Source organism: Haliotis asinina, chromosome 15, assembly GCF_037392515.1.
Source record: "Haliotis asinina isolate JCU_RB_2024 chromosome 15, JCU_Hal_asi_v2, whole genome shotgun sequence".
Lineage (NCBI taxonomy): Eukaryota > Metazoa > Mollusca > Gastropoda > Lepetellida > Haliotidae > Haliotis > Haliotis asinina.
Genome location: NC_090294.1, coordinates 48,865,781 through 48,889,926, shown reverse-complemented (window position 1 = coordinate 48,889,926; position 24,146 = coordinate 48,865,781). Strand labels below are relative to the sequence as shown.

General features: G+C 36.4%; 1 protein-coding gene across 6 annotated transcripts in view; it reads left to right on the top strand.

Moving 5' to 3' along the window:
• Nucleotides 1-24,146, top strand: part of LOC137265338 (golgin subfamily A member 4-like) — a 135,481-nt gene that overhangs the window by 7,541 nt on the left and 103,794 nt on the right. For 5 of the 6 annotated variants that reach the window (XM_067800721.1, XM_067800719.1, XM_067800718.1 and 2 more), the window contains exon 2: nucleotides 1,119-1,750. In XM_067800721.1, coding sequence (XP_067656822.1) covers nucleotides 1,133-1,750 — 618 coding nt within the window. In that variant the 5' untranslated portion in view covers nucleotides 1,119-1,132. Of the gene's footprint in view, nucleotides 1-1,118; nucleotides 1,751-23,214; nucleotides 23,397-24,146 lie in introns of those variants that run through there. The other variant, XM_067800720.1, reaches the window with a different exon arrangement.

Here is a 24,146-nt window from a genome sequence, read left to right as displayed (position 1 = left end):
TCTATGGAGTGTTGTTTGAGTATGATGGGTGTTGATTTTTGTTTGGTTGAAATTTCCTTACTTTGTAACTTTAGCCATGTTTGAATCTGACGGTTCAATGTTTAACAGGGTTTTCATTGCAATTTTTTCATCTCAGGATGTATCAGTGGGTAAAAATGCTCATATATAAGAGGATTTAGTAAATCATGACCTGCTAATGATAAATAACCTTTCCACTGTTCAACATGTGTCTGTAGATAAGTCCGTCTATCTCTCATGTAAATGTATGCTTTCATCTTGCCATTGGCTTGTAGAGATCTCTGCTAAGGAATGGTGAATAGGGGATGTTAGGACAGGAGACTAATGCTTAGTCTCAGAATATGTTTTTTTTTATGCTAAACCCATTTTAATTGAAATGGAGCCCCAGGAGACTGGAGATTTGAACCTGAGGAAATCTAGACTTGCTTCCTTTATGGCTTTACTGCTGTAGAGAGGACTGGGCAGTAGGCAAAATAGTGTGGTTCAGGGACTGCAAGACAGACTAAGGGGATTAGTTCTGTGATAGTTACTGACTGTGGTCTGTTGTATCTTGTGTTTAAAGATCTCATCTTGATGTTGTGGCCGAAGACTGATAACACTTAAATAGATTTCAAGATTTTTATTGGCCTCTGATGTTGCCAGATGTTGGCATACATGGTTGCATGTATAAGCAAGATGGACATTCACATGTGGAATAGACTATCTAAATTTTGGATCCAAAAATGGAATGAAATGATATTCAAATTTTAAATGTCTGTTTTGGATAAATTGTTGTTAATCCTGTAAAAATGTTAGGTTTATTCCTGGACTGAAGATGTAATTTCTAGAAACTGACATGACAGCAGTATGTTGCATTGTTTTAGGAAGATTTGCATATATGTGATGTATTTCCATTTGTTTGTTTTACTTTCTCTCTAAGAAGCTTATACCTTTAGTGAATCGCTTGTAATAAGATGAAATGAACAGTGACAGGTGTGTTGTAATTAAAACAGTCGTTTTCTGGAATCATCACTGGTGATTGAACTCTACACATGTTGATGATATGCAAATTTTCTGAAGATTAGGGTATAACTTTTCAAATGTATTTTGTATATTTTCAGAAGGAAGATGAGTAATGGCGGTGCCTGGACGGAAGCTTGAGCGACAGGTCAGTGAAAGTTCCGTCGAAAGCCTGAAAACCCTAAATGAAGACCTTCGTACCCACTTGGCAAAACTTCGCAACCAGCTGGACGTTCAGAGAGGCAATGTCAAGCAGGTCCACTGGCAGAAGGTGTTGGACATCCGCATGGTCCGAGAACAGGAGCAACAGAAACACCTGGCCACCATAGCTGACCTCCAGAACAAGTTTCAGGTGGAAAAGACACGTGAACTTGAAAACCTACGCGAACAGCTTCAGCAGAAACATGAACATGACCTTCAGAAATTCACAAGGATGAAGGAAACAGAAGTCACCAAGCTGAGGCATGAACTGGAACAGAAGGAATCTCTCCTGCACCGGTACATCAGCGAGACCAGGAGAGAATCTCTTCGCTTGTCTCAAGATGGAAGGAAATCAAAACTGTTGCATGAACTGAGTGATTTACGGAGTACCAAGAAGCAGCTTGAGGACTCATTGACCTCAGCAAGTGAAGCAGAGAGACAGTATTGTCGGCAGTTGCGCAAAACTGCGGAACATTACCAGTCGGAGGTCGTGAGGGTCAAGCGTGAAGCATACATAGAAATAAGGCACCTGGTAAGTCAAAGTGTCAATCACATCTTGGATGTTTTGTTGTTGTCCTCTCATTGATGATGATGATGGTGGTGGTGGTGATGATGATGATGATGATGATGATGATGATGATGATGGTGGTGATGATGATGATGGTGGTGGTGGTGGTGATGATGATGATGATGGTGGTGGTGGTGGTGATGATGATGATGGTGGTGGTGGTGGTGATGATGATGATGATGATGCAGCATTCACTATAAACATAAAACAGTTTTGATTACTTGTTTATATTTATATTTTTTATTGTTTTTTTATGTAGGAGTTATCTGAACACGAGAATGATGTCGTTTGTTTTTTCCTAAAATCCATTAAAACTCAGAGAGAGATGACTAATTATCAAGGAATGAATTATGAGTGCAAAACTGTTGACATTATCTGGATGTGAATAGTTCTGGCAAAAACCAGCACTTATATGATTAAGAAGATATATGTATGACATCATCAATAAGTTTTAATCAGTAGCATGTAATATGGCCATCCTACTTCCTCCACAAGGTTAGATAGAGAGGAAGAGCACTTCCTCTATAAAATCCCACTCCTCACTATGTACACTAGGGAATCACAGAGGATGAAATCAGCGTGTATCCTCAGATATCTCCTGCATCAATCAGTTCTGGGCCCTTGCCTCCGGAAACTGCCCATCTTTGCATCTTCATCTCTGACAGATCTATGTTACCCTTGACAGATCTACCTCAACTCTGACAGATCTCACATGCATCTTTATTACTGAACACTAACATTAATTGGACATGTACACTTTTGGAAATGATCTTTGGTGCTGGTACTGGGACCACAACAGGTGCTTGCTTAGTTAAGGTTGAAGATGGATGGGATACGTGTGACTTTTCATCGTGTGTGTGAAGCTTGTTTTTAGGAGATGATCTATAAACCTTTAACTCACATCTCCAGCAACTTTTTATGCTTACAAGGTGGATTGGCTCCGTAGGGTGTGTGATTATACTCACTGTATTCATTATTGTAAACTTTGAGATGTGAATGTTGTTTTTGTTAGAAATCTGAATACATTTTTCATTAAGTATGGCAGTGATTTACAAAACAGTTTTATGTGTCAGTGTAAGATTATCTGTAGTCTCAAAAAAAAAGGCACAGCTAATTCTTATTTCTGGGAGCACATTCTTATTTCTGATTGAACAACAGAGAGGTTGCAGTTTGAAAACTGTCTTCATTTTTTTAATTATTTTTAAGATTTAAACATAAACAACAGTGAGCTCACTGTGTACTTTTTGTGACCACAGCAACTTCACAGACTGCATGTTTAGTCCTTATCACAGTCCACTCAAGACAACAGTGTGGCAACATCGTTCAGTGTAGAACAACCAGTCAAATGTCTGTAGTGTGTTTGTTAGCCTGTCCCACAGTCTCTGAACACCACATTATTTTCTGTTTCCTCCAACCCTCGTTCAATACAAAATTCCAGATGATGTAAGTCTAGATGTCATCAGGTTCAGCTTCACTGATGTTCCTCTTGTATAAATGTAGTCCTTTGTTTGGACCAACATTATACATATATTCAGAAACTAAGCATTAGTCTATCTGCTTTTGGGTGTGGACTACCATTTTCAATCTGTGTATATCAAACACAAAAAAAATGTATAATGAACCATTCAAAAACCATGTGATCACTCACAGTGTTTTTGCAATGTGTGATTAATTAATCTATGAGTAACATATTTATCTGCAGGGAATTTTGTGTTCATTATCTGACAGAGTGAGACTTAGTATATTTGGGTGGTAGGATGAATGATCCGAGGTATATCCTCAGTGTTAAAGCATGTCCAGGATTGTAAGTGTGGTGTGTATAATATACTGAAGGCAAAAGAAGCATTGCTCGAGATTTTGTAGATGTTCAGTGGCTTGTTGTCATTGATCTCTCATTAACCTCAGCCATAGTTGCTGTGTTCAGACAGTAAATGAAGGGTTGCCATTCAAGCCGGCAATTTATGCCTGAATGCATGCATGATGCACATGCATCTCTATTCCAATGTTGTGTTTGTGCGAACTCTTCCCTTTCCACAAACAAAAACCATTTCTACCTCAATATCAAACAATACTTTATGGGGCAAAACAAACTATATGACTGTGATTAATGTTTTCCTCAACCTTCACTTCAGTTGTATATCTAAAAAAAATAGATTTGTTTTCCCATGTGGCAAAATGAGCATGATATGACCTGTTACGCTGAACAAAGTAATGTAGACTGTTGGGTAAATCCAGTGTTAGAGCGTCACCTTTGTGTCCGAGATGACAAAGGTGATACATTGTGAAGGCCCTGCGTAAACACCCTGAAGCATTAACTTTGGTTAGCCACTTCAGTGTGACTTGTTACTCTACAGCTAAGCTGGCATCAAAGAAACATGTTGGCACAACAGTTTCTAACACAGCACCATTAGATTCATGGAAGCATTTCGCTGTCTTATTCATAGCATTTTTTACATATTTGTTGTGTTATTTGACTTTTTTCTGTTTAGAATATGAACGTGTTCTGTTCAATGACTTGGGTATTCTTGAGAAACATAAACAATGCCTCATGGCTGTATCAAAATGTGTGTTCTTTGATATTACTTACCACCTGATTGAGCAAATGTAGAATAAATTAGAATATTAGCCTCTAAATTATACTAGTGGCTGTTGAGAACTGTACGATTAGTTAGAAGCAAATGGTTTAACTTACAGTACTGTATTAGCTGAACCATGGCGACGATCCTGATCTTAATGAAGATATTTCAGAGGTATTTTATCTTGAATGAAAGACAGTTTGGTCTTCGTATTGGAAACAGCGAAGAGAGGGCAAATTTGCATTCCTTCATGATCTTTGTTATAACAGAGGTTTATCGTGATTAACTTGGCGAAAGTGCAATGCTTACTCAAGAAACTCCCCAAACATGGAGGTCAACAGTGGCCCTTACACCTGGCCGAACAGTAAAGTCGTCACTGAACAATAACATTTACTATCCTTTCTCAGTTCTGACACCGTAGACATGGCATTGTTGGTTAGAGAAGTCGTTTGATTTCTTTGTAAGCGCAAAGTACATCCCTTTTCTTGCTCCCACTCACTGAGCCAGGGAGAGCTACTGAGACAGTGAGTATTACTGGATCTTGCTTGGATGTTTTTGTCAGGATGTTATTACTTGTGTTTTCTGGTGAATATTTAGAATATTGGATCTGTGATTGGTCCAAGGTAATTAGGAGGGAGAGTTGATAGCATTTCCCACATACTACTTTATCACTTTGCTGACAAAATGTCAGATGTTCTTGCACCAGAATAACTGTAATACTGTAAGTTCAGAATAACTTGTAGATCATGTAACATTACATCTGCTGGGGTTTTACACCATCAAAGGATTTGTATTCATTTGTATTTTGTTAAAACTGCAAAATGTACATTGAGATGAAAGTTTTCAAAATATCGAAAGGAATGCTAGTAAACAATGATAACACGTTTTGGGTTTGCTTTGAAAAGTTAACAGTGGTAGTCAAGATATATGGATTTTTGTATCACTTTTTATTTACAGTTTAAGGATATGAAGGTGGATCAAACATTTTGCCATATACAATGATTCACTGATTCAGCAGGATGTTTGTTAAATGTAGTGCATGCTCTACAAGCTCTTTTTTTGTGGGTCAAATCAAACTTACTTGTACTCTAGATTAGTCATATAAAGACTACCCTTAAAGACAAACATTATTATTTCTGTGTATGTGTGAAGTATCTGGTAAGATGTGGCAAAGGTTAAGAATCTGTTAAGAGAATTTTAAAATATGAACAGTACGTACACTTTACAAATAAGGTACTTCCCAAAAGACTGGTCATGATAACACAAGTCATTACAAGATTTGCACTCATACTTTGAAATGTTTCCTCGGTTGTAAATGTATTCGTGGCCCATTTCAACCTCTAACATGTTCTTGCAAAATAGGTTGTACTGAGAACAGAGGAAGGCTTAAATGCTAACACATATTGTCTTCCTTGGAACATACTTTTAATCTGAGATTATTAGTAGTGTTTCCTGTTTCAGCTATTTCTGAAAAATGCATAGATAATTAATCGTGTGACGTGGCATTGAATTTCATAAACATTTTTAGGCTACAGTTCAATTTTCCATGAAGAGCAAATTTTCATGAATAAAAATATAAGATAAGATAGATAAGATAATGCTTTATTAGAATACCTCGACTAGTTTGCAAGCTATCAAGGTCATGATGGGTAAAACATGCAGCATTTTTGCCAAGTCATCACTTTAGTGGAATGTTTATACTCCACCAAATTATAAGCTAGAGTAATAGCTGTGGTGAAAGGCGAGGAGACACTCTGTTGCATAAACAATGCCTGTTATCTTTGTGTAGGAGATCACTAACACAGGGTGCATGTTTGTACTGATATGTTCCAACTTGCAGCAACAACTAGATTCCTTGTCAGAAATAACCTTGGTATTTCACTTGCCCTGAATCGAAGTTTTGCAGTGTTGATGAAATTTAATTTTGAGATGATATTTGTTTTTATTTCTTTGTTTGGAAACATCTTGTAGTGAAAATATAAATGGGTCAAGTCAGGTCAGTTTATTATGAAAAATTATCTGAATATGTTTCCATTTTTGAGTGGCAAGCCATTTTATTCTAACTGTTTAACAAATTATGTATATTGGCATTTGAATTTCAATTCTGTTTGCAATTTTGAACACTAAATTATCAAGAAAGCAACTGGTCCTCCCATTATTAAAAATCAAGCCTTGAGACTGACTGACTAGTTGCTGTGACCGTCCCAGACTTTAACAACAATGATATTTGTATTAGCTGCTAACGTAGATTTGTTCCAGAGGATTGGTAAATGCGGGCTGTAAGATGTGAATGTAGATGAAGCATGTGCAGGATGCAGCAGCAGCAACTGCATCACCTGCAATTAAGGCTGGTGGAATGTTTATAAACAGTGGGGTTACTTGGGTGTTGAGTGATGTTGTCTTGAGCAATTACAGGCAGCTTCATGAAGGCTGATAACCCATCTATACACCCATCTAGTCAAAACATTGTCAGAGCATCAGACCAGAGGTTCATCCATGGGCACCTTAACATCATGAGCATGAAAATGGTGCTTTGTCTTCAGCTTGGTTGAGCACCTTAAAAACAGTGTTAGAGCATCAAAAATGTAGGGATGTGGGGTAGTCAGATGGTGAATATGTCTGCTCATCACATGGAAGACCCAGGTTCGATTCCCCACATGGGTACAATGTGTGAAGCCTATTTCTGGTGTCTTCCACAGTGATCTTGCTAGAGTATTGGAGAAAAGCTGCATAAAACCAACCTCACACACTCACTCAAAACTGTGCTATATGCTTTTATTGTCAATATTTTGACTCCATTGTTCTTAACTGTAAACCAAAAGTTGTTGTGTTTGTACACTGTTTGGTTGAAAATCATGACCTGGAAATTACAAGACTATTCATTAATTTGACACATTGAAATATCACGCACAGTTTCTTTGTTGTGTCACCAGCAGTGGTGATGTCATTCAAATCATATGATGATGTAAAGCTGGAATGACGTCACAAATGAGCACTTTCTGATGCTGCCATGGGAACCAACTGAAATAACATGCTAATGAGGCTTCACTACTGTACCCATCAATGAGTGCAGACAGTAAAACCCATGGAGGCCTTTTGGTTTACTTTTGTGTTTACAATGTCGATAAACATCATGTACTGGCCATGTGTTGGCCAATTTGTGTGTGTTTATTGAGCATGTGAAGCATGGGAATATTTCATTTGAAATCTCTCAGCTGATGCTGTTGGTTCCAGATGAATTCCCGTGCTAGAAATACTGAACAACACCCAGAAATTGGCTAACACATAATGTTTATCTCCTAATAAACATGATATTTAAGTTGTCAAACATAATGAGATTTATACCTGGATCAAATTGATGTGTATAAAAATGTCAATGAAAATACTATTCACTTAAGATGTTTTATATACACCGTGCCTTCAGTATTCTACTTGATAAAATTTAAACAGATATGTACTATATAACCTGGATTCAGTAATGTGACAATTGTGAAAAAATATTCTGCTGATTAAATTTATCCGTAATTCTGCCTGATATGACATGTCCAATCCTAGAATTGTATTAAACCCGCTACTTTGGGGATACCTAGAAGGGTGTGGTCTACAGGCATACTGCCGCATCAGCTCAATAACTCTGAATGAATGTTTTGTTCCAAAATTTAACCAAGCTGGCAGTGTTTAAGATAGCTTAAAGAGATCAGATTTTAAGTCGGGGATTTCAAGAACCTTGGGAGTCTGTTTTGCACCAAGCAAGCATATATGAACAAATACCACTTGTTTAAAGGTGTTGAAGTGGATTGCTTGTTGAAGAAAATTAGCTGTGAGGGCACTTTGTTTAAAGATAGGATTCAGATTTAGATTGAATATTTGAAAATATTTTGGTGTCTGTCTCGTTTTTGCTCTTTCATTTCCTCCAATGGGCCTTGTTGGGAATGTGATATAAAACATTGTGAAACTCTGATAGGTTTGATGATGATTTGATTCTCTTTCAAGGCTTTGCTCTCAGGACTGACATGTCCCTAAATGACACATTGTGAGACAAACAATGAAATATTGTTCATAGCTTATTTTTTAGTGTTCAAAGGAATTTGTGTGAACAGAGAATTGGGTTCATAGCATGGGTGGAGACAGGATTATGAAAAAGATGGCATGCCAACTGTAACTTCAGTTAAAAACGTTGGGAGGAAGGTAGCCCACCCAAAAGCCTAATCCCAAAAGTTTCATTATTTTACTTCAACATACAAACCAATTTGTTATTATTGTAGGCAGTGCACATGGACTGCACTCACTCACTCACTCACTAACTCACTCAGTGAATCCCTCCCTTCCTCAGGAAGGCTGTGTGACATTGCTCCCTGACGTGCTGTAATGTGATATACTTTTGGTTCATCAGTGTGTGAGATTTACACCATGTTGCCCCAACTTCCTTGAGTATCATCATAGAAGTTTGGATGTACAAAAGTTTTGGGATTTCATCTTCAGTGCCACTAAAACTGGTGTCTTCAAATGTACAGAAACATTAGAATATGACCAGCAAATTACATTTTGAATATAGCAACTATTGTGGAAGGAAAACAGGTGCACACGTTAGCATGGGCAGTGAACCCAGTCTGTGGAGTGACAACGAAATGCATACCCTCTAGACTACACAGTATAGGAAAATTACATTATGTAATTTCTGTTTCTGTACTGTACTTCTGTTAGATCACGTGTAATCAGTGGTGATTGTTTTTGTAAATAAGGCTCTGGAGGTGTGACGAATGTTCGCACACTTAAGAAATGCAAATGTTTTTGTATAAGAACATTAAAATGCACATAGTGGTGAGATATTTTGACACCTTGAAAAGATTAGATGTGAAACTAATCTTGCATCATTGAGGTGTCACAGGTAACCATCTTTGTTGAAGTGTCGTTATCTCAGGTGTAGGAGGAATACGTCTGTCCGGGAAGAAACTGACAAAGCAGGGTGTCAAATATTTCCACAAGCGAGCAGACAGGTAAGAGGGGATCGTCCAAAACGACACAATACTGCTACAACATCTTGTACAAATACCAGGCTCACAGTACTAGTTGTATTTAGAAAACTAGAGAAGTTTCTTTGACATTTATGGGTTGTAGCTGACTTGTAGCTTGTTAAATGTCCTGGTATTTCGTTACAAGTTAACAATCAGGAAATTATTACACAGTGTCAAGGTCAACTCGCTCTTAATTTCTGAAAATATTTTGCAACATATTCAGGATTAACTTCATTCATTGAACTCTAACTCACTCATGAATGGAAATGTGTGTTTTAAGTGTGCCAGAAGCAAATGCTTGTGTTTGAATCCCAGTTAGTACCAAGTCTGTGGTCAATAACATGAACAACAATTCATACCCTAATCCGTTGTTGACCCCTTATCAAAACTCCTTCCCTGTCAGATGCCACAGATGGGGAAGCAAGTTGATAAGAGTCTCTGCTTATCATACCTTTTCAAAGAATAACAAAACCCATGCTGGGCAGACTTTAAATTTGAACTCATTAGAAAGGTAATTGAAAATAATTCAATGCCGTTATAACCTCATTCTGAAAATAACTGGAAATATTACAATGTACAATTACTCCTGCAGTTGTATATGTGTATAATCCCACAAAACAACCAGGAGAATGAAAAGGTAAGTCCATTTTTGTCATCACTGGCTAGAGGAAAGCAGATATTTTGATCACTGAATATCACAGTCATGACATGAACAAGGAGTCCTATTCACTAAAGTAATGCAACCACTTTCCAGGAATTAATGGCCCTTGCATCTCTCTTGAACAAATGTCAGAAGATATATGAAGCTGTATAACCATGGCAACCTGCATATTGGGGCTTTGTGTGTTTGTTGTGTAGACCCGAGGGAGACTGTATTATAAACAGACTTGGGTGATGTGGAGAGTGCTTCTGATGCTGCATTGCACACAAAGAAATATTGCGTGGTAGAGATAGGCTAGCTTTATCTGGAAATACACGTGATAAACTTGTCATAATGCAGATGTTTCCTTCACTCTTTAAGGGTTTAATAAAAAAAAATGTTTTCATTGGTGGGAAATGTTTTTATCTTTCAAGTGTTTATAATTCAGTGTGGGAATATTTTCGTGGCTGTAGAAGTTTATGGGATATCATTTTTCATTTGAAGTAATTTGAACATTTGTTTTTGAAATGTGAATTACATGGGAAGTTTGTTTTTACAGTTGCAGTGAGTACAGACAAATCTTTATTGCTTGTTTTGTGTAGACGTGTCATTATGGCTGGTTCTAATTTTCTTATCAATATGCCAACAAAGTGGGTCAGGATGTGGTGAAAGTTAAAGTTGAAATGTAATTTACAGAACAAAAAGATCAGGAACTTGTTATTGTTGAACTACTGAACTGATTGCAGGATTTAATTTATAAGACCTGGCCTTAATCATAAATCACTAAGGTGAACTTAGTGCAGTGTTAAAGAATGGGAGTTATGGTTAAGCTTAGTAAGGGATGTTTCATGAAAGGAGGCCCAGGCTGACAGTTTGGTTTCATGAATGAAACTGCCAGTTGGTGTCTTTCACAATGGGATAGATGTTTAAAGTAACAAACCAATCTGATCAATCAATATGCCAACAAAGTGGGTCAGGATGTGGTGAAAGTTAAAGTTGAAATGTAATTTACAGAACAAAAAGATCAGGAACTTGTTATTGTTGAACTACTGAACTGATTGCAGGATTTAATTTATAAGACCTGGCCTTAATCATAAATCACTAAGGTGAACTTAGTGCAGTGTTAAAGAATGGGAGTTATGGTTAAGCTTAGTAAGGGATGTTTCATGAAAGGAGGCCCAGGCTGACAGTTTGGTTTCATGAATGAAACTGCCAGTTGGTGTCTTTCACAATGGGATAGATGTTTAAAGTAACAAACCAATCTGATTCAACCTATTTCTACATCTGGCATGTTTTACACCAGGAGCTACTGGAATAGTTCAATGTTTGTTGTGTTTAGGTAGTACTGGAGGTGCCAATAGAATAAACAAGGGATGCTGTTAGCTTAGTGAAAGGGGAATAACTCCATTTGTCTTGTGTACAGTTTTTGTCATTGACAATGTCAACATGTTGTGCCATGTTGTAAACAGCAGTGATTGAACACTAAGTTTATTGTCAGATTAAAATCAAAGTTATTATTTGTTTTGCAAGATTTTTCTCTGACTTCTGTATTAACATTTAATTGGAATTCACCAAGTAACATATTTGCTCATGCCATAGTGACAAAGCTTGAGACAGATTTACCTACTCTAGACTGTGACTCTATTCTTTCAAGATTCTTTTGAGATTCAGGGCCGGTGGGGTAGCCAAGTGGTTAAAACATTCATTTCTCATGTCGAAGTCCAGGGTTCGATTTCCCAAATGGGTGCAAACCCATTTCTGGTGTACCCCTTTATGATATTGCAGGAACATTGCTAAACGCAATGTAAAAATATACACACTCACTCTTATTAAGTTCATATCTAATTTGCATACAAAATTGTTATAATCTTGTAAGAAACTTATAAGAAACTTGTAAGAGACTTCAAAAAATTGTATAAGAAATGTATAAGAAAGTTATAAGAAATGTATAAGAAAGTTATAAGAAATGTATAAGAAAGTTACAAGAAAGTTATAAGAAATGTATAAGAAAGTTATAAGAAATGTATAAGAAAGTTACAAGAAATGTATAAGAAAGTTATAAGAAATGTATAAGAAAGTTATAAGAAATGTATAAGAAAGTTACAAGAAATGTATAAGAAAGTTTTAAGAAATGTATAAGAAAGTTATAAGAAATGTATAAGAAAGTTATAAGAAATGTATAAGAAAGTTACAAGAAATGTATAAGAAAGTTATAAGAAATGTATAAGAAAGTTACAAGAAATGTATAAGAAAGTTTTAAGAAATGTATAAGAAAGTTATAAGAAATGTATAAGAAAGTTTTAAGAAATGTATAAGAAAGTTATAAGAAATGTATAAGAAAGTTACAAGAAATGTATAAGAAAGTTATAAGAAATGTATAAGAAAGTTATAAGAAATGTATAAGAAAGTTACAAGAAATGTATAAGAAAGTTATAAGAAATGTATAAGAAAGTTACAAGAAATGTATAAGAAAGTTTTAAGAAATGTATAAGAAAGTTATAAGAAATGTATAAGAAAGTTACAAGAAATGTATAAGAAAGTTATAAGAAATGTATAAGAAAGTTATAAGAAATGTATAAGAAAGTTACAAGAAATGTATAAGAAAGTTATAAGAAATGTATAAGAAAGTTTTAAGAAATGTATAAGAAAGTTATAAGAAATGTATAAGAAACTTCTGGGAAATGTTGAAGAAACTTCAAAGAATCTTGTATGAAACGTATGAGAAATGTATCAGAATTTTGTAAGAAACTTATAACAGACCTATAGGAATTGTTTAAGAAACTTATATCTTTCTTGTAAGAGACTTATAAGAAGCTTAAAAGAAATGTGTTAGAGTGAGTGAGTTTAGTTTTCCGCTGCACTCAGAAATATTCCAGCTAAATGGCATCAGTCTGTGTAAATAATTGAGTCTGAACCAGACAATCCAGTGATCAACAACATGAGTAAGAAATGTATAAGAATCTTGTATGAAGCTTATAAGAAATGTATAAGAATCTTGTATGAAGCTTATAAGAAATTATAAGGAGCTTATAAGAATTTTATAAGAATCTTGTAAGAAACTTATAAGAAATGTACAAGAATCTTGTAAGAAACTTATAAGAAATGTGTAAGAATTTTGTAAGAGATTATAAGAACTGTATAAGAATCTTGTATGAAACTTAAAAGAGACTTAAGAAATTTTATAGTCATTTGAGAAACTGAAAAGAAATGTATAGGAAACTCAGAAGAGTCTTGTAAGAGAGTTATAAGATTCTTGTAAGAAATGTATAGGAAACTCAGAAGAGTCTTGTAAGAGAGTTATAAGATTCTTGTAAGAAATGTATAGGAAACTCAGAGGAGTCTTGTAAGAGAGTTATAAGATTCTTGTAAGAAATGTATAAGAAACTTATAAAAAATCTTGCAAGAAACTAATGTGAAATGTTAAAGAAATTTATAAGAATCTTCTAATATTATAAGAAATTTGTTAGAAATGAGAACCTTGTAAGAAACTTGTAGGAAACATAAAAGAATTTTGTTAGAAGCCTATAAGAATCTTGTAAGACACATAAGAATTTTTTAAGAGACTCATAGGAATGTTGTAAGACATAGATAACTTAGAAAAATCTTGTACGAAACTAATAAGAATATTTTGTTGTGGGTTCCATGCTTGTGTCACCTTTGCTACTAACTGATCGTAGCCTGCATATGAGCAATAGTTATCACTTGTTTGTAAACTGAACTCAGTTGTCAGTGTAAAATTCAAACTGGTGACAGCATCAGAAATGAGAGCTTCACAGTAAAGCATGGAATTGGTGGAACAAGGGAGAGAACTCTGTAAGCCATGATCCTTGTGTTGGTTTGTCTACAGATGGATGCTGCCTCAGAGTGTTTGATTCAGCTGGTTTAAATGAAGCATTACCTGTCAACAGAAACAAATGTGGAGGTTACAAATGTTTTTGAAGTATTGTAACCAGTAATTATGAAAATGAAATGAATACTTCATGTCCTTATTCATAAATGTTTGAGAACTAGCCTTAGTTGAGTACATTGTTTTCGTTAAGACATGTAGTAATTAGTTACGAGCTGCAATATTATCAATTAGATACCAGGGACCCAACTTTTCTCTTTAATATATATACCACCCTACTCAAAAGTTTTTGTAGTGGTAATCTGTTACTCCTGGGAGAAGACTTAAATGTGCTTTGGCTTCATTCATTCATCCAATGACCTGAATCACGTGATTCCTGTTCCTTGTTTGTTATTTTTCACAGATTCACAATGTGTCTGAGACAAATGAAGTTGGTACCAACTGTTTAGAAAAAGTAATTTTCAGGCTTATCTAAATAATCAAATTCATTTGTACCTATATTCACAGTTGGGTGTGGTCATACCTAGTATCAAAGGGAGGCAACTCTGACAGCTCTCTAGCTGGGTTAATGAGCATGTTTTGGGGATGCTATTTCTAGCCAAACACACAAGATAACAGCAAGATAGCAGAGAATGTCTGGTATATCCATTGGAACTCACACTGGAATCTAACTCCCTAAAACTTTACTCTGTTTATATGGCATTCAGTCCACAGTGGTAGGCCAGTTACAGGAACTATGCCAAAACCCCAGTACAGTACATGCCATACACTTACCCAACTGACTGTTATGATACCGGGTCAGCTGTTTGATGTTGGAATACATATTTGATGTTTTATTTAGTTGCTTATAATATTTGTCAATATCAAAAGGTGGAAAGCAGTGTATCAGTGATGACCCCTGTCTGTGTGTTCCAAAACCAAGACAAGGGCATCTGTACAGAAAATAGGGTTTTTAACAAGTGAACTTTGACACCAGACAGAAGCCCAGACTTATATCCGGAAACATGGGCTTCTATTTGGAAATCTTTTTAAAGTGGCAATCATATGGAATAAAAAATCATAATGCAATATATTAATAATTTATTCATGAATATGCAATGAAGTGGAATGTATACAAACTCTAATATAAGTCTTGTAAACTTTGCAATGTTTAAAAATTGGTCATGAGAACAATGGGATTCAAATGGATCAGTCTGCTGCACAAAGGTGCAGTTGACGCCGCTTGCGTCGTCTTCTATAGGGTTTCTAACAAGTCAAACAGTTCAGTTTCACCGAAAGGATCATCAATGTCACTTGCGGCTTCATCGTATACATTCCGGTCACCCTCCTTCAAACCTACATTGTATCTGAGCTCCCTTGTAGTTGACTGGTCAGATCCATCATTTGATACACTTTGAAATTAAAGGGGCACTGATGCGGAGCGAATATTGTTTCTCGCCAACGGTCTAATTACGAAATCAAACCACAAATTGGTCAGCGCCCGCTCCTTCGACCGTGACGGACAAAGGAACTGGGCTCCTGTCCATATTAGCAGAATTTCTTCACCTAAACAGTCGGGAGGCCGGATGCCCATCATATGCCATTTCTTTAAAAATATCCATGGTATTCCTTGTCTGATCGTAACCATATATCCCAGCAGTGTAGTTCTTTTCGAATGCATGGATGGTATAGTTACTGATCCAATTTGATCCTATTTCAGTGTTTTTAACCTGATATTTAATCATGTTACATGAAAATATGATGTCTACAGGCACGTAGCCATTTGTTTCAGTACGGAAGATTGCAAGGCTTTATATTTAGGTAATTCTGAGTGTTGGTTCAGCTGTGATAGCAAATATCTTATGAAAATTTTGGTAGCTATGGTAGCTACAATGGTTTATTATTTATGATAATAAAAACACACAGTTGATTTATTTGAATTCGTAAACAAAAAACGATGACTTTGCCTTTGGTAGAGAAATCTGAAAATTTTCTTACGTAAAAAACCCTTATTTCACCTATTTACCCAAGTACACAGCAAATGCCCGTGTGTATTCCTTATGTAACGAAATTCCGTTGGTATCCTCAAAACAGTTTCGGCCCATAAGTGTTTTCAGGCTGCATGCGACACAGAGATTACATCTTCCTTGCTGTAACTCGCGTTTGATGGTGTAAACCTACACGTGTTATTTGTCATCATTCTCTTGATGGTCAATTCATGAATTTATAACAGGTATAATTAGTAGTAACACCACTTCGGTTACTCAACAAAGGTTCCCATTTGGCATTTCTCCTGTCTGGAGTAAATACTCAACATTATAAATAAAGGTCTGTAATGGCAAATGTATTGTATGTTATGTAATATGTGCATGTAAGTGATGCAAGAGGGTTTATCAACTAAGTTACAAAAACAAACATCGATCAAAGGATTAACCGATAACTCACTGATTGATTAATTACTTTTATCTTCTAGCGGATTTGTCAAAAGGCAGTGTGTGTAGATGACTACACCCTGTCGTAAAGTGTAAGTGCAAAAACAACATCCTCCCTTCAAAGAATTAACCACCCTTACGTTGATTGATTGATTGTTCATTATTGGTTAACTAAATTACTTAGAATAGTGGACATCATACAATTAGTTGCCAGGTGTGCTATCTTGAGAGACCAATCAGAGGTTTATCTGGTTTTCACCAACGAAAGACGTGAAACGATGTGTTACTTTTTCGCAAATGAGACAGTTGTAAGACACGCGACACAGAGCAGGATTACTTACCAGCTGCAGATGAATGGAATACGATTTCTTTTACGTGGATATTGATGGATACATTCCTGAACAAGGTAGTAGCCTGACATCGTTGCTATAAAATTAGTCTGTTTTACATTCATTTTTTTGCATTTTGTTTTAATTTATTTGTTGTAGCATTCAGCAGAATCTGTATGACAGAAAAAAACACACTAGATCGCGTATGTGTGTGAAATAGGATCCACATTGGCATTCTATACAATGTATAAATGTTGCTGTTATGTTAGAAATTTACTATGAGTATAAGCAGATCGTGTGTTCTTTTATTAATTTTCAGAATCATACTAGTATGACAATAAACTAGCTAGGGTTATGAGACAAAATATAGAGACGTTTTCCGTCCTAATAGTTTTTTACCATTTCTGCCACGGGCAGATGATTAACCTTCAAAGTGTTTCATTTGTTTTCATAATACATTTGGAATGAAGTAAAAATGACTTCACCTCAGTTGATCTGTCTATAATTAAGCTATCAATTGCGCTTACGGATTGCGCAGCAGAGGTCACGACCCAGTCACGAATTCTGGGATATCATCCGGGTACTCACGGGAGAAAAACAATAACAAAAGTTTACACCAGTCCACGGAAATTGCTCCGCATCAGTGCCCCTTTAAATACAAACCCACAGGTTTCTATGTGGAAAAATAATTTCAAACAATAGCCATGGGCTTCTAAACAAGAGAGCATGTTTTTGGGAAACACTGGTACTGAAACTAGAGCAACTATAAAATATGAAATAATGGAAACAAACAGGGTGAAAATATTGGACCTAATCGGAAAACAGTGGATATTGAATGTATTACTGTACCAGGAGATATTCATTGAACTCATCTCCAAGTGAAACATGTACAACTTATGATCTAACGCTTCATAAACATGCATCCCCTTCACCAGTCCAAGCCTAAAGGATGTGCATGACCATATTCCATGCTTACAGTTTCTTTTCCGTTACTGACTGCATCAATTACCCTATATCATGCTCCTTGCTGCAATCAATGTATGACAGTCGTAAGTCGTATAGCTCAAATTAACTGGAACTTTGGCTTGCATTGTATCATGACTGGTTCTTTGATGCAATTGGAACAAAATACTGGATTCCGTTTCACATCCATTTTCATGAAAAAAAATTCCTCTTACATTAAACATGAGCCTTTATGATTTACACACAGTATTAGACATTCTATTTTCACTACTGACAATTCTTTCCTGCTCCATCTATCCATCTGTTGTATGGTCAGACTTACAAGCTTATAAACTAATGAAGACAGATAGTTGTGAAGCTCAGTCCCAGTCCATGGGTAAATCCAAGATGCAGGTTGGGACGAAATTAATGCAACTTTAGTGATTCATGTTTTGATGAAAGAAAGATCACTTACACAGAAATGAGCGATGTGATAAGAGGAGACAATCGGAATCAGGTGACCAATCAGAATTAGTTGTGTACTAATGTTATATTGGCTTAAACTTATTGTAACAGAAGGAAATGTATCACGTAGAAAGTTAAATATCAGCAAACACTCAATGCTGCAACTAGCCACACTATGATTCTATAATTTCATAGTAATCACAGCAACAAGAAGTCAGTTAATAGTTCTGTCAGACATGTTGCAAAAAATCCCTGTAGGATATCTTTGAGGATAAATACCATTCTCTCACTTGTTATGGAACCATCACACCTGTTGATTTCTTCAGCGGATTGGTGTTGGCTAGACTTGCTTAAGTTCAGCTTTTGCATAAAACTGATGAGACATCATTACATGTGTCTCTCCATCATGTATACATGGCTCTCTTGTGGAGTAAGACAGTGTCAGATTCCAGTCAGGGAAGTAGGCCATCCAGACGTGGAGGTGGAATGTTTTCAAAAGATAGAAGGTTCTGTTAGTCCTGTTTGGTTAAATTCAAGGATACACGGTATTACATTCATTTTAAAGAGAAGACCATTTTTCGTGTTTGGTATTAGTCAAATAGAAAGCATATGTGAATTTTAAAAAGGATGCAGCTTCTGGTTGTGATGATAGGAATAGGTTTTAGTGTTTTCGTTACTTTTGATATCTTGAAAGGGGAAATTATTAACCATTAATTGCGGCATTTTATCTGATGCAGGCCTAGCCTGAACATAAGACCTTGACAGTCATTTTTAGCTTCAGTTCATGTCTGATGAGCAAGCCATCAGACAGAACCAAGTCTACCACGGCAAGTCTGCCAGCAGACACCTCCAGACTGCATCCTTCTACCAGTAGTGGCCAGATTCCAGGGCTGTAATTGCTCACCAATCACTGTGTGTATATACACAAATGTCTTGAGCACAAACCTATTCACATTGGGTAAGTTTACTGCCAAGGTAGTTAGCAGTAACGTATTGGGCTGAGAGAACGATTGGAATGTCAGAACTGGTTCATAGGTTATTCTACATTTGTGGTTATATCTGGGCCATTATAGGTTTTGTTTGGTTGTTTTTTTTTATAGTTGATAGCATTCGTTTTAAATGGTTCAAATGATTTAAAAATTCAAATTCAAGTTGTTGCTACAGTGGGAAGATTTATGATGAAACTTCCATTAGAGGTATTGGCTAAATTTAGATTACTGAAATATTTCTACCAATAGTCAGTACAGCAGATAATTCTTAGTGGCACATTGGTAACTTAGTGTTGACAGTCTTTAAGTGAACTTCATATTGTTTATGTGAGGAGCTTGAAGTGCTGTAGCTATTAAAACAGGGAGGCATTGTAGTTTAACTGCTGATGACAGATTTTGCTTATGTTTTCATAGTAAAAATCTCTTTCTTGTAGAAGATGAATTTCATGTCTTGATGATTTGTCAGCACTATGAAACTGAAAGAAGAGAATGTTTACTCAACAGTATAAGAAATAACCCTTCTATAGACAATTTTGTTACAATTATAGCAAGTACTGATAAAAATCTAATATACTATTTTAAAAAGTAAATGCATAGGCAATTTGAACTTTTGAAAATCTATTAACTACCTACTGTGTTCAAACAATCATCAAAATATGTAAAAAAGGGATGATAACATGATTTTACACAATTGCACAAGTAAAACAAATTGATTTTACCTGAAAATGTTGATTTTGATGAGATTTTTTACAAAGATCAGAGAGACATTGCCACAAGGCAACAGAAGTCACCTGCCAGTAGAAACTGTGCATCAAAGAACATTTACTGTCTGGAAATAAGAATCCAACATACTTTCAGAAATCGGCATTTGTTTTGAAGAGGTCCAGGCTCAAATCACTACATCATGTCTTGACTGTGCGACAAGGAACATAGCCATTGAAAGAGTGCATGCTGGAGATTACCAGTCTTCGGTTGCCAGGCGTCTGAATGTTATTCTGAGCAAGATATCATAGCATGCAGCTCGTTGCTACCAAACAGGTATAACAAATGACCGTACCCATGCAGGCAGGCCTTGACTTATCACTGCAGTCCAAGATCGGTACATCCGGGTACTAGAGTTGTGTGATTGTACTGCCATGTGTGAAAGCACAGCAGCTACGGTGCCAAGACTTTAGAGGATGTCCGGTGAAACTGTATGGGACAGGTTGAAAGAGATTGGTCTGAGAGTCAGGAACCACAACGTTGGAGTCATGCAACGTCATCACCATTGCCCTCAACATCACTGTTATCTAAAAGTATTCACTTAGTTGTACAGACATTACCTTCTTCTAAACTGTTGTAAAATTTCATGCACTAAAGCCTATTTATGGATGAGTTATACAAGTTTGAAACCACAACATTTTTGCAAAAGAATCTCATCTGTGCATTTCTTGTTTTGGATACTATATTAAGTTTGGCAAGGTTTTTATATAAAGTTTTTAGAATATGAAATACAATGAATAAAAATTAGATCTTCAGTATATATTTTTGATAGTTTAGTGTAGCATTTTAGTGTTTTCTTTTTGTTATTACAAGAGCTCCCTTGTCTTGTCCAGTGACAAAATACCTGTAACAAGACCAGCTTGAGTACATGTGTGAAAATCCTTATGTAATATGGGCCATGGCCTTAAATACTGAAATATTCTGTCTGTCTGTATGTCTGCCTCTCTGTCTGTCTGAAGTGCTGTGTAAGGCATTGCATGTACTTGTGATGTAGATTAGTATAATATTCCTTCATTAGGAATATCACTGACCCACACTATTGGGCTGACATGTTATGTATTAACCAAGTCAGAGAACTTACTAGTGGCAGGTTCTTGTATTCAAGGGGTCTGTTCAGAGGTGTGAGTCTTTGAGTCTAACCAACCAATCCCCTTAGTCACTGGGTTATGGCATCTAGGATATACATGAAATGGCAAAATAATTTTAGTCTGTGAGAGATGCAATGAGTCGTCTCCCTTCGGCACACCAGAAAGCGAAGGGTAGGGGGTTCAAACTTTGGCTTACCTGTGCTCATAGATTTCACCAAAAAGACAGAGGTTTGATCTGCATCACTTCAGGACTTCCAAATACATTTAGATGATAAGCGCCGCTTTAACTGAAATACAGAGTCTCACTCACTTGAGGCAGTGGGGTAGCCTAGTGGTTAAAACATACGCTTGTTCCTGAAGACCAGGGTTTGATTCCCACATGGGCACAATGTGTGAAAAATATTTCTGGTGTCTCCTGCTGTGATATTGATGGAATGTTGCTAAAAGCAGTGTAAACTTAAATTCACTTGTTCATCGCTCACTCATGAGGAGATACAGGCCGTCACTGTCAGGTTCTAGTTAACAGGTTAAACTTCTATGTATTACTCAGAGTATAACATTGTTAATTTCCCTACCACACTGCATGATGCAACACACGACGACCTTTCCGCGCTGCATATCTGAGCAGCAGGAAGTTCCACGCTGGAAGTTCCACCGTGGAAGTAACAGTCATTTTAACACAAACAGCAACACCATCACTTAATGCACTGTTTACCTCTACACAGAGCATATGGCATTTCTTACTAGTCCCACACTTACATTACAGTTGTGTAACGTTGTCATCGTTGTGTGTGTGTGTATGTGGATTTATTGGAAACATCTGAGAACCAGAGTGAGGAAAATGGTAAGGATGTGGATGTCTTAATGGATTTATTGATATCAGTCAATATTTGACAATTTTGGCATTTTGAATGGAGATGAATACCAAGAATTAGTTTATTGAATATATATGTTTATACTTGTTGAAGTTTGTGTAAGAATCCAATCTGATTATGTTACTCGGTTCTGTACACAGCATTGGAAGCACTGTGATATTCATAAGAAAATTCAAACCATAATGTGCTGTTTGCACTTTAAGAAAGCAAGAGATAATTTTAAAGATAATAGTGCAGCAACAAGTGGGCATTAATTGTGATTGAAAGGAAGGGAAACTGGACTCGACTCTAGGACATTGTTGCCAAAGATGAAGTATGCAGTTATGACAATTCTTTTTTAATGGGGACCCAGATAGATATCTGTGCTAGTTGTTGTGGAGTATTTGTAGAGGGCATCCTGTAACTGGTTCACCAGGACAGGTCTTACATAACTGTGGAGGTTAGATCAGCGGGTGCAGTATGTTGACAGAGACACAGACATGGCCATTTGTTGTGTGAGAATAGATGTATTCACAGACAACTGGAACTGGTCTCTGTCATATTGTAGCACTTACAGGTACATTCCTGTTGTTTTCATTAAACACTTTGAGTCTGCATCTATTTGTGGACTTCAGATGGAACCCAATTTGTTTTTGAATTTGTAATTTTACTGAATAAAAAAGTTGTAATAGTAGAAAATAATCTTAAATAAATTAACATCAAATTCTACCATGAACTGTTTCCCTGCCGTGGTTATAGTTTTAGGGCTGGCTAATCAGGTAAATGATCAGAAATAATGTTTATAGGAAAAATAATTAAAGATACGTGACATGAAAATAGTGTCATTGAAAATATTGTGCATGAATGTGCTTTTTGAAACTTTTTTTTTAATTAGTTTGTGTTTGTGATATGGCCATGTGTTAATTGGTTGGTTTGTTGATTCATTTTTGTTGGTCTCATTGTCTACCTGGTGATTGGTTTGTTTTGGTCACATGGTCTACAGTTTGTTGTTGGCCTCTCTGGCTGATCCAGACCTGAGCATTTACACAGGAAACATTTTTTATGAACAATATGATAACATTTGCCCTAGCTCCCAAATACTTATTTAAAATGGTTAAAGTGTCTGCTCGTCTTGCCAAAACCCAGTTACGTTGTGTAAAGCCCATTTCTGGTGTCCCCTACCGTGATATTGCTAGAATATTGCTAATCTTACTGACACAATATAATGAAAAAATAGTGATAAAGTAGCTGGGCTAATTAATGAATATACTGCATCCAGACTCCATCCAGACTTTCATCGGGTAATGGAGGGAGTCAGTCTGGAGACCAATGTGCTACTGACGTATGTACAGGACTGATTATTTTCACAATGGAGATGAAGGGAAGCGGCAGAACTCGACTGGAGGCACAGCAAATGTCCTGATCTCCAGTTGCAAAACAAAAACCCTGCTGAGAGGCATTGGCATTGATCCAAATGGATTGCTGGCATTGGCACCGGTGCCAAATTCTTGGAAGGTATTGTGGGATAGGAGCATCTTTGCCTCAGTCACCATCAGGCGTGCCTCCTGAACGCACAGAATGGAATCGTGTCATTCCCTGCCGCCGCGAGTCAAACTCCCAGCTCTAGGAAGTTCTTCCACAACGCATCATGGATTAACTTCATACTCCACAATTGGTCATCTTGTCAATATTGTAAGTTTTGATATTTTTTTTAAAGTGAATTTTTTGTAAGGTTTTGGTCAAATACTGACCGACATGGAAAACTTTCAAGACACTTTGAAGACACATTGTAAAATGTGTATGCACAAAAATAAAAATTCTTAGCTATTTTTATACAATTATGACACAAATCATGAGTAAGAAAATATTTATGTGATTCGTCATCCATAATGATTAAGTTCACTGTTCATACTTGTTTTCTTCATGTAGCTAAATTTCACAAAGAATGGAAAAAGGTCGATTCTTTGTCCATATGAAAAAGTTTGACATATTTTACATGCGCCATGGCATGCTACTTTGTGCTTAATATATAACAGCTCCTGGATTTACAGGGTGTGTAAGAACAGTGTAATATTGCATACACTGTGAGTCAGAGCTCTTGCATGGAATTCCTGAGAAAATGTCAATCCATGTCAGCCTGACCAAACTGGTGCTGCCTCACTCACCTGTGAGTATAGCCAGTATATAGTCAGTGAGCAGTGCCATCACCAAGGCAGGCGTGTATTTTATATAGATTCTATAGATTTGGTAAAGGAACAAATGTTTTTTGCCAGTATTTTTAGTGCTCTCACCCAGAAACTGACTGTGTTATGTTGTACATGGAAACTGATATCCATTCCAAGAGGTAACCTTGGTCCCTGATTTTCTCTGTAATGACACTAAAGGGAAGCGCTGAAGTAGGCTTGAAAAATCTATCTCAGTTTCTGCATTAACTGCATGCAG